This window comes from Saccostrea cucullata, unplaced genomic scaffold (genome assembly GCF_032062105.1).
Source record: "Saccostrea cucullata isolate Sc308-1 unplaced genomic scaffold, CSIRO_AGI_Scuc_v1 ctg342, whole genome shotgun sequence".
NCBI lineage: Eukaryota > Metazoa > Mollusca > Bivalvia > Ostreida > Ostreidae > Saccostrea > Saccostrea cuccullata.
This window is the reverse complement of record NW_026936636.1, coordinates 180,001-190,847: the sequence shown is the minus strand read 5'-3', so window position 1 is coordinate 190,847 and position 10,847 is coordinate 180,001. Positions and strand designations below refer to the sequence as shown.

At 36.0% G+C, this 10,847-nt stretch overlaps 2 protein-coding genes across 12 annotated transcripts in view; one reads left to right on the top strand and one right to left on the bottom strand.

The window, feature by feature from the left end:
- Nucleotides 1-2,580: 2,580 nt before the first annotated feature.
- On the top strand, nt 2,581-9,064 carry LOC134245994 (uncharacterized). Its single transcript, XM_062728237.1, has 2 exons — nt 2,581-2,771; nt 6,614-9,064. The coding sequence occupies exon 2, from the start codon at nt 6,654-6,656 to the stop codon at nt 8,325-8,327; it is 1,674 nt and encodes a 557-aa protein (XP_062584221.1). The 5' UTR covers nt 2,581-2,771; nt 6,614-6,653; the 3' UTR covers nt 8,328-9,064.
- LOC134245992 (rap guanine nucleotide exchange factor 1-like) overlaps nt 9,061-10,847 on the bottom strand; it is a 37,318-nt gene continuing 35,531 nt past the window's right edge. For all 11 annotated transcript variants that reach the window (XM_062728230.1, XM_062728227.1, XM_062728232.1 and 8 more), the window contains one exon: nt 9,061-10,671. In XM_062728230.1, coding sequence (XP_062584214.1) covers nt 10,527-10,671 — 145 coding nt within the window. In that variant the 3' untranslated portion in view covers nt 9,061-10,526. The remainder of the gene's footprint in view (nt 10,672-10,847) is intronic.

The window sequence follows — 10,847 nt, the reverse complement described above, 5'->3', positions numbered from 1 at the left end:
TCCTACAATATTTATCTGACTTCAGTATAACTTGGCACACAAGTAAACCACACTGAGATTATTCCCGTCTTTTCATTAACATTTGATTGGGATGAATGTTGTTGCCATGATGACTTAAAATGGAAATTTCTGTGAAATAATTTTTAAATACTTCTCCAACAGTTTTGAAATGATTTCAATATAATTGAAAAGGCTTTGATAAATTTAAAAAAAATGCATTTGATGTAGAAAATGAATGCACGTTTTTATAATTCACTAAAGACCTCAAATATAAAATGAACATAAGATTATTGCGATGAACTGAATGCATGACAGGAAATGCTGTAAAAGAGTCTCTGTCGCCGATTACCCGATAAATCCACAGCAGGTGAATTTACAAATATTTTTGGGGCTTTATTTATCGTTAACTATTTTTCAGGATGTATAGGCATTCATTTTCTGCAATAAGGAGCAATATGTGGCAATTTTATTCTCTGTAAATACCGTCCACTCTCACTTTGTTTGGTGAGTGACTGTTGTTGCTCTTAAAGGTGTTGGAGTAGAATCTCTCAAAATTTGCACATAATCGAAAATTGAAGAAAAATCACAATTATATCTCTATTTCAAAACTGTTAGAATAACTAGACTTAAATGCTTCAAATCCCATTGTTCTTCAAAGGAGGAAAAATAAAACAAACTCCCTTTCCAACCCATTAAAACTTATTTCGGAGGGGGGTGGAGGGTCCCTTCCTTCACTTTTTACATTACTTACTTATATTACTTACTTTTAAGTGTAACTCTCTTAACTAACTGTAAAACTTGAGAGAGGTTCGTGTTTCCTTTGAAAAAATACGGGGGGGGGGGGTGTTCCAAGATAAATTTTAAATCTTTATGGTGTACATTTAATAGCTTCGCAAATTTCGAGAGAAAGGCTCGTACCCCCGACCCTCAACTAGATCGTGCGTGATATATAATGACGTATTTTAAGTTCTACCTTAAGGATTTTGTATTGTGTTATTGGGGTCTTGTTACGGTAAAAATTAAAGTTTTCAAAACTGCATCAATACAATCCGATAAAGATAATTTCTCTCATTCAAAAGTCATCAGCGTTTTTAAGATTTTTGAAAATCAGGTCAAACTTCAAGGTCAAGATAATGGGATTAAAAGTCAGTGTGTACATTTCGAAAAGGCCTTGTCACAGGTACTTCGTATATCATGTATAAGAATGTATTATTTGTATGGAACGATGTATAATAGGGTATTTTTTGTATGGGACGATTATTTTCCAGTTTCTCCCGATTTTTCCTGTGGTATATACATAAGGAATAAGTGTAATATATATCACCAACAAGCCCCGAGGTTGATATTTTATCGGTGGGGTGGGGGTTGGGGGGTCCTATCCACAAGTATCTGTGATCTAGTAATCATTGCTTAAGGACAGAAACGGACAGATATGAAAGGAAACTTTTAAATAAATGTGGTAACAAAAAGCAAATTGCAGTTTTTATACATCTTTTAATGTACATTTTTTGCATTTTTACAACGCACTTTGAAAAATAACGCACGTAGAAATTTTTCTTTCAAAGTACGTTAAATTTGGGGACATGGTTAACGCACTTTGAAAAATAACGCACTTAGAAATTTTTCTTTCAAAGTACGTTAAATTTGGGGACATGGTTAACGCACTTTGAAAAAAAATATGCACGGATTGGTCAATATCCTAGCACATGCCTGTATTATGTCTATCTTTGCAAAATTGTTGGGGGGGGGGGGGGGGGGTTAACACCCCCCTTCCCGGGTCCGACGAATTATGTAGGTATAGTGATGATGACATTGAGCATTGATGGACTTTAAATTTTTAGAAGGACTAAAATTCAATGCACTAAGGACTTCCTAATACTTTTTACGGCATTCAGAATTTTCCAGTTTTATTTTTTTAAATATTACTTTATAGAAAGCTACACGTATGAGAAATGCATTAAATGGGGTCTAAGTTTGTAGCTAATAAAAGAAAATAATTTCCCCTCATAATATGATGGTCTTTTTATATAGAGTTACTTGATTAGCATGAAATTTTTTTTGTATTGTATTTGATTTCTTAAAGCTACTTTGGCCAAACTATAGTTAGATGGCTATATTGTTGTGTAACGGGAGAGGAGAAAATGCAGCGGACCAGACCGGGATTCGAACCCGGGCCTCCTGAAACTCCGGTCAGGTGCCCTACCAACTGAGCTATCTGGCCACCGGCGATCGAACCCGGCTAACCGCAACATTCCTCCCTCCTTAAAGGTCTTTGGTCCTCCAAAGACCTCAACCCAGGCTTATCCCTGGCAGGTCTTTCACCTGTCAAACCTGGTCACGGCACCAAATGTAACGGGAGAGGAGAAAATGCAGCGGACCAGACCGGGATTCGAACCCGGGCCTCCTGAAACTCCGGTAAGGTGCTCTACCAACTGAGCAATCTTGCCACCGGCGATCGAACCCAGCTGACCGCCACAGTTGCTTAGATCTATCAGTGATATGGATCCATGGCCTCTGAAAGTACATCAATGTCATACCTAACCAGTTATGTAAATATATATATTTGGTTCTAGGAAAGATAAAGAGTGGGACTGAGGGACCTGCTACCTCTCTTCACCTCGTTCTCAATGAGGGTAAAATGCATTTATTCACGAAAGTTTTGAGGATTTATTTTTACCTATGATAATGAGCACAACGGGCTTTCATACTTGACAACGAATGGCATACGCACACGCACAAGAGAAAGCCACGAAAACCTTGCTTTAATTGAGGTAAGATTATTTGAAAGGATTCCTGCTTTCTATATAGAAAAGAGGGTATAAAAGTGTCCTTTATAATTTTGGCAGAGAATTAGACCAGATACGAAGCGTATCTGGGTACAGTGTTTAACTGTTTAAGGGTGTGTCCCTATTCTCTTGAGAGAAGTGGACAGGCTAGCTTTATGCCTACATGTAGGATGTTGGCGAAAGCTTGTCCACTTCTCTAAAGAGAATAGGGATGTCCCCACTTCTTTAATATGCATGAGTGACAGTCTTTGCCATTTACTGTATGAAATAACCTAATGTTAACTCAGAGTATAGGACATGGGTCCCCGATTGCTCTGGATCTATTAGGGAACAGATCACCCTGAATTAACTGCATAAAATACCAAAAATAACTCAAAGCCTATCTAGCATAACTTCAATTCGTAATACATGTAGCATGCTGAAGGGATGGGTTGAGGACATTTCACATAGTTTTTTAAAACCATCATATGACCTGTCAATCTCTTTTTTAAAAGAAGTACAACAATAGATTTGTTTAAAATTTTTAGCTCACCTTATCGAAGTGGGGGAGCTTATGTGATACCCTTGGCGTGGGTGTTTGCATCCCAGGTTAAGGTTTCGTCAAAGATCAACCTGTCTAAAAAATTATTTTTACAATAGCCCCTAAACTACGAGTTGGACGTGAATGGTCTCTGAAAGGCTGTTATTGAAAGCATGACATGTATCAAGACCCCTATAAAATACGCCATTTGCAATGTACTTTCACTTTGAAGTCTTAACATTTGGACAAAATAAACAGGAAAAAAACTTTCCAGAGGTTATCCAAGTCCATCTTGCCCTTCATTGAGAAACATATTTTGTTTTTGCAATAATGGTTTTCACTAAGAGCGCGGAATTAATTTGGTGTATTTTCTGAAAATATATGCATTTTTAAAAAGAATTTTTCACAATTAATATTTTTCCAAGTATTTTTTTTTATCAAGTGATACTTTCTATCTGTTAATCAATGAACAATTTATAAACTGTAAAAGTTTTAACTTTATATCCCTCATAGTTTTGGGGATATTGTAAAAAGAAATTTTTGGACATGGTGTCCTTTGACGAACCCTTAAGGTTTTTGGAGCAGTTCTCTTTTTAAGTTTTTCTATGCCCTAAATTGATCAGACATGCATGGAATGTGCTTCTAATGTGTTTCATTGTACCAGATAAGATTTCAGACGCTGCAAGTTCAGCAAAGGAATGACCAGGTTAATGTTTTTGGAGCAGGTTAACATTTTTTGTATAGTTTTTGGTGTAGGTCTTATTTACAAATATTTCTATTTCTATTTTTTTTTTCTCTGTGATATCTCTTTGAAAGTTATTGATTTTTTATCATTCGATCGAAATATAAATTAGGCAGGTCGATAGGTATGAAGCTAAGGAGGCCTATTGTGCATGCACATCGCGTGCGCATCTGTCTCTGTGTCTGACGCTAAGGAGGCCAAATATGCATGTAATTCTCATGCAGCTGCCTTTGTGTTTGACGTCAGTGGGCGAGGGCTATTGAAATTGGCATAGTAGTCCTCGTGTAATGTAAATATATGTCTGGATTTTTAAAATCTAAATCTACAATTTTAATTGAAATTGGCATGGTAGTCCTCGTGTAATTTAAATATATGTCTAGATTTTTAAAATCTAAATCTACAATTTTATTTCATAATGAAATGGAAATATAAGGAATCACTGTTTAGTTAGTATAGTATGCCAGGGACATCAACGATAGTGAGAAACATGGGATGATTTATGCATAACGGGCTTCAACTATTATGCAAATTATACCATGTTTCCCACTATCGTTGATGCCCTGGCATACTAAACTAACTACTAGTAAACAGTGATTCCTTAAATAACTACTATGAGCCCTCTGACGACCAAACTTGCATGGATGATACGTCTACGGGTGAATGCCCACTACCAAACTTGCTTCGGATGCTGGATCTGACCTACATTTTCCAGATAAGTGAAAAGTTTAATGTTTTTTAACATTCACATTAACATGTGAAGGTCCCATTTCCAAGTAATTATGAGCTCTATGATGACCAAACTTGCATGGATAATACAATTAAGGATGCACACTACCAGGCTTGCTTCTGATGCTGGATATATGCCCTATTTTGAGCAAACATGCATGGATGATACATCTAAGATGCAAACTAATGGACTTGCTTCAGATGCTGGATCCAACAAACATGTTCCAGATAATGGACCAGGTAAAAGTTATGGGTGCAAGTCTACCATCAAGAAACTATAAGGTCTATATTAACCAAACTTGCAGAAATGATGCATCAAGGGATGAACACTCTCAACTTGTTCAGATGCTGGATTACATCTTCATTATGAGCGATTATTTGAAGTTTTTCAGATTAAAATTGCATAAAATATTTGCATTTTGGTATGTAAAAATTTTAATGTTTGTTAACTTTGGGACTTTACCTTACTTAAAGACAACATTGGATGAGATGAACTCTATAATCTCAGCTCTAATTACCTATTTTTAGCTCATCTGAGCCAAAGGTTCAAGTGAGCTTTTCTGATCAAAATTTGTCCGTTGTCTGTCGTTGTCGTTGTCGTTGTCTCGTTGTTGCCGTTGTAAACTTTTCACATTTTCATCTTCTTCTCAAGAACCACTGGGCCAATTTCAACCAAACTTGCTACAAAGTAAGGGGGATTCAAGTTTGTTCAAATGAAGGGCCACGCCCTTTTCTAAGGGGAGATAATCATGAATTAGAGAAAAAATTATGGCATTTTAAACAAATCTTCTTCTCAAGAACCACTGGGCCGGGAAAGATGAAACTCAAGTGAAATCATCCTCAGGTAGTGTAGATTCAAGTTTGTTCAAATCATGACCCCCGGGGGTAGGGTGGGGCCAAAATGGCCGATCAAAATTTTACATAGGAAATATAGGAAAAATCTTTAAAAATCTTCTTCTCAAGAACCACTGGGCCAGGAAAGATGATACTCATGTGGGATCATCCTCAGGTAGTATAGATTCAAATTTGTTCAAATCATGACCCCCGGGGGTAGGGTGGGGCCAAAATGGCCGATCAAATTTTTATATAGGAATATATAGGAAAAATCTTTAAAAATCTTCTTCTCAAGAACCACTGGTCCAGGAAAGATGAAACTCCTGTGGAATCATCTTCAGGTAGTGTAGATTCAAGTTTGTTCAAATCATGACCCCCGGGGGTAGGGTGGGGCCAAAATGGCCGATCAAAGTTTTACATAGGAATATATAGAAAAAATCTTTAAAAATTTTCTTCTCAAGAACCACTGGGCCAGGAAAGATGATACTCATGTGGAATCATCCTCAGGTAGTGTAGATTCAAGTTTGTTCAAATCATGACCCCCGGGGGTAGGATGGGGCCAAAATGGCCGATCAAAGTTTTACATAGGAATATATAGGAAAAATTTTCTTCTCAAGAACCATCGAGACAGGAAAGATGAAACTCCTGTGGAATCATCCCCAGGTAGTGTAGATTCAAATTTGTTCAAATCATGGTAGGGTGGGGCCAAATGGCCGATAAAAGTTTTACATAGGAATATATAGGGAAACCTTTTAAAATCTTCTTTTCAAGTACTTCAAAGCCATGCTTAGTGATATTTATATGGAATCATCCTCAGGTAGTGTAGATTCTAGTTTGTTCAAATTATGACCCCCTGGGGAGTTAAAATTCAAGCCCCCCCCCCCCCCCCCCCCCCCCGCAGTAAACTTTCAGTTCTGATCTGATATGTGCTTTTTCCTAGCCAATTGCTCAGGTGAGCGATGTGGCCCCTGGGCCTCTTGTTATTTGTGGTAATTTGATTTTCAGATTGTGATCATCATGAGCAGGTGACATCCATTTTTCAGATATGGCAGAGGGAAACGATGTGGAAGATCCAGATATTGTGTATGCTCAACATCTCATTGAATGTGAGCTTTGCTCCAACACAGTGAGCCTACACTGTAGTGTTTGTAAAGTCAATCTCTGTGGCGTGTGTGTAGGTGCTCATATAAATGCCAAATCCTCACAAGAACATAACATTGTGTCTTATAAGCTGAGAGGATCCATGCCAATTCTTCCACCTTGTGCTATTCATAAAAATGAAAAGTGTAATTTGTTTTGTACAAAATGTCAGATTCCCATTTGTGTGAACTGCATAACACTTAATCACAAAGCCCACCCAGCTATAAAACTGGAAGATAGATGCAAGCAAAAAAGCCTTGAAATCGAAAAAGAAAGTAAATCTCTGGAAAACAATGTTTGTAAAAATCTGGAGGATAATATTGCTAAAATGCAGAAACAGCTGAAAGAAGTTCGAGTAAAATACGAAAAAATGCAAATTGAGGTCACTGAGCATGGAAGGCAATGGCACGCTGAAGTGGACAGGACAGTGCAAAAGTTCTCTGAAGAAATAAAGAGTATGGAAGATCGAGACATTACACTCTTAGAGAAACAAATCGAGGAAAGCAAAGCTCTCCTGAGGGCACTCAGTATTCACTGTAAAGAAGTGAAGAAGTTTGCCAGTTCTCTTGATTTAAAAGATATTCTTGATTATGAATTAAGAAAGGAAACATCACATCGTTTCAACTTTTCTTTAACCATGCCATCATTTATTTCCACAAAAATCAAAGCAAATAAAATGTATGAAACTTTTGGCAATCTTTTTTCTCAAATACCACACCATGTAAAATCCTTCGCTTCAAAACAGGAAACTGTACGCAAATTATGCAGTAGATCAACCATCTGCAAGTCTGTGGAAACCAGAGTTGATACGATTTGCAATCTTGTGTGCATTAATGACAATACTGTTTGGCTGAATGGTGAAAACAATGCAATAATATGCTTCAAGGATACTGGTGTTGAGTTTGAAAGACAAACAATAACATTGGAATTCAAACCCACTAATTTGGCCATTACCAGACAAGGAGATTTGGTCTTTGCCATCTGTCATTCATTGCATAGCTGTGCTTACAAAGTTACTGATAGCAAAATCAAAGAACTGATCACTTTTGTTGACTGGAGACCTATTGGAGTTTGTTGCACAGCAGACGACAAATTCCTGGTCTCCCTGGAGAACAAGGATGAAACTGAGGTCAAAATTGCTCGCTTCTCTGATTCAGAAATAATTCAAGAAATTCAGTACGATGACCATCATCAACCTCTCTACCAGGCTGGGAAATATTACATTCTGGTGGAAGAAAATAAAAATCTGGATGTCTGTGCATCAGAACCAAACAAAAACGAAGTGGTTGTCACCAACAAAAATGGAACTCTTCGATGGAGATACAAAGGGAATCTGCAGACTGGAAAGTATGAGTCCTTTTCTCCGAGTTTCATATGCTCGAATATCCATAGCCAACTTTTAGTCATGGACACCGATAATGAATGTGTTCATCTGCTAGATATGGATGGAATTTTCATTACTTACATTACGCATCCAAACATCCAGGGTATTGGTGCCATGAGTTTGGACAGAAGTGGGAGATTATGGATAGCCAATTACAAAGGAGGGCAAATTAATGTTTTCAAATATCTACAATAAATTTAACAATGTACTGCAACTTTTCAGCTTGATCAGAGATACCAGTACTGTGATCTGTATTTATGTTTTTCTTTATATCATCCTTTTTGTATCACTTGAGAAGAAAACTTAAAAAAAAAATTCTGTGGGACAGAACATCACCCTCCATCCCTTTTCAACAAAATACAAGTTCTACAAATGCAAAGCAGGTTAAGTTCAATTTTGTTCATTGGAATTCCTGATGGAAAATGAAATTTTCATCATTTACGAAAAATTCAAAAGGTGACCTACAAAAGCAGGTCATCTGGGTGACCTCCAGGCTCCTTAATGAAATGAATTAGAGTCTTAACATTGCATTAATTGTTTCCCCGATTGCTATATGTACAGTATATAAAATTGCCAGGCAAACTTATGACTTAAAACTTTCATTTCTAAGCCTACTTTCAGAACCAAATCTTACATGGACACCTTACTACTGTAAATGTATTATATTTGGCGTGTACGATATTTGGCGGAAATTCAATTTTCAACAAGTTAGCGTAGATTTGATTTAGCGCTGTCTGAATTTGCTAGTTATAAAAGTTAATATACAAAACATTTAGCGTTGTACTTGAATTAGCGGACTCTGCTTTCCGCTTAAATCGCTAAATAGAGTACACCACTAAATGTAATATGTTTACAGTATCACATAAGCTTTCCTGATCTCTGACCAGTAGAGCTAAAAATGAAACTATGAATAAAAAGCAACTAGTAATCAATTCATTGTTATTTCTTTATTACAGTATACTCTTAATAACTGCATAAAGGGTGACTATTTACATATAAATACTAGGTCAATCAGCTATAACAATTCACAACAAGTCATTCTGAACACGAGTCTTGACTACAAAAGTTCTTATCCTATACACAGAGTATGTTCCAACTGCATCCAGTGATAGGATGAGCAGCACATCAGTACTGTGAACAATGATAAATTGTCTCAAGTCCTGTGAACTACAACACGGAAGTGTTAAACATAGATTTCCGAACTTATTTTTCTCCTTTCTATGATATTACAAAAAAAAAAATCCTATTATACATTTACATTAAATTACGGTTGTAGAGAAAAAGCAATATCTGATGAATCATAAACTGTATAACAGTAATACTGCTGCTTGATTAATGTAATCTTTAAGTTGGCATTTCTGAAGAGCTATAAAACATGGAGTGACTATGACATTCCTAGAAAACAATGCTCCTGTGCTATTTCTTGTACATGTTCTATTTACATTCTTTAAAGCAACAGTTACAAGCATCTGCCTATAGCACACTTTTCCACTGCAATACCCGACATCCACTGCATGAAATACAGAGGACAGAAATTTTTGCAACGATTGAATCACAGCAAGTTTGCTATAAAAATTGAAATAAATTACAAAACCTTTATAAAATGGTGTAACTATCAAAGCACTTGTATACATAAACAATTTGTACGAATAAAAAAAAATCAGGGTTTTTAAACAATGGAGACAAAATTTGGCACAATTATAACCAAATACACATACAACTGTTGGTTCCCTGTCAAGAAAAATGTCAGTTTATGTATATAAATAAAAAAAAATATTTAATTGTCAGAAAATTTCTTTCTTATAGTTATAAATAGCACTTCAAATCATAGTTCACTTGAAACGTTAACCGTGTTCATCATTTATAATATTCAAGATCAAGAAACATTTACTAGTATCATTGAATTTTGCTATCAACCAAATCTTCATAAAAGAAAACAATCTTGGAATAAATAATTCTACAACCAATCGATCCCATTCAGTTATCACACATAACAATCATAATAATCTGTAACACATAATCCCAGAGGATTGGGATTGGTCAAAATAACAATCTAAGTAAAATATAGCAAAATAACAATAAATTACACCTTGTACAGCCTTCGTTACATCTCATGAATAAACAACATTATGGATGTATAGTGTCTTAAGTAAATTCTATGGCATTTTAGGAGACACCCTCGAATTGTATAACATCGCACAAAATATGAAAATGCTTGTGAATACTCAATGATGTCTTGTCTCTGTTATATGGCCCTGTATGGTAAATACATTGTATCACTTTTTTAATTCATTGTGAATCTGACCACATTGTGAAATGTGATGGGAAATCAGCAGAATCCAGATCACAGCACCATCTATGAACCACTAGAACCACCCTTCTACACCACCGCACTTAACTGTCAAATTCTAGCCGTTTTTTGTTGCCACCACGTGGTTTTATTTTCTCAGATATCTGCCACAAGCTTTCTTCACTGAGATAGTCGTCAAAGTCATTGAAACAGTTTATCAGCTTCTCATTTCTCTTTATTTGGTAGTTGCTACAAATCAAAGAAATCAATAAACATGAATTCAAAAGTATTTAAACAATTTACAATCTTCAAAAAAAAAAACCCAGAGTTTTTAGATCTCTATCCTCTTACACAGTGTATATGCCTGGATCTAAGATGTCTGATTTTAATTAGATTGTTTATTTATTGGCATTTAATTTGAAAAT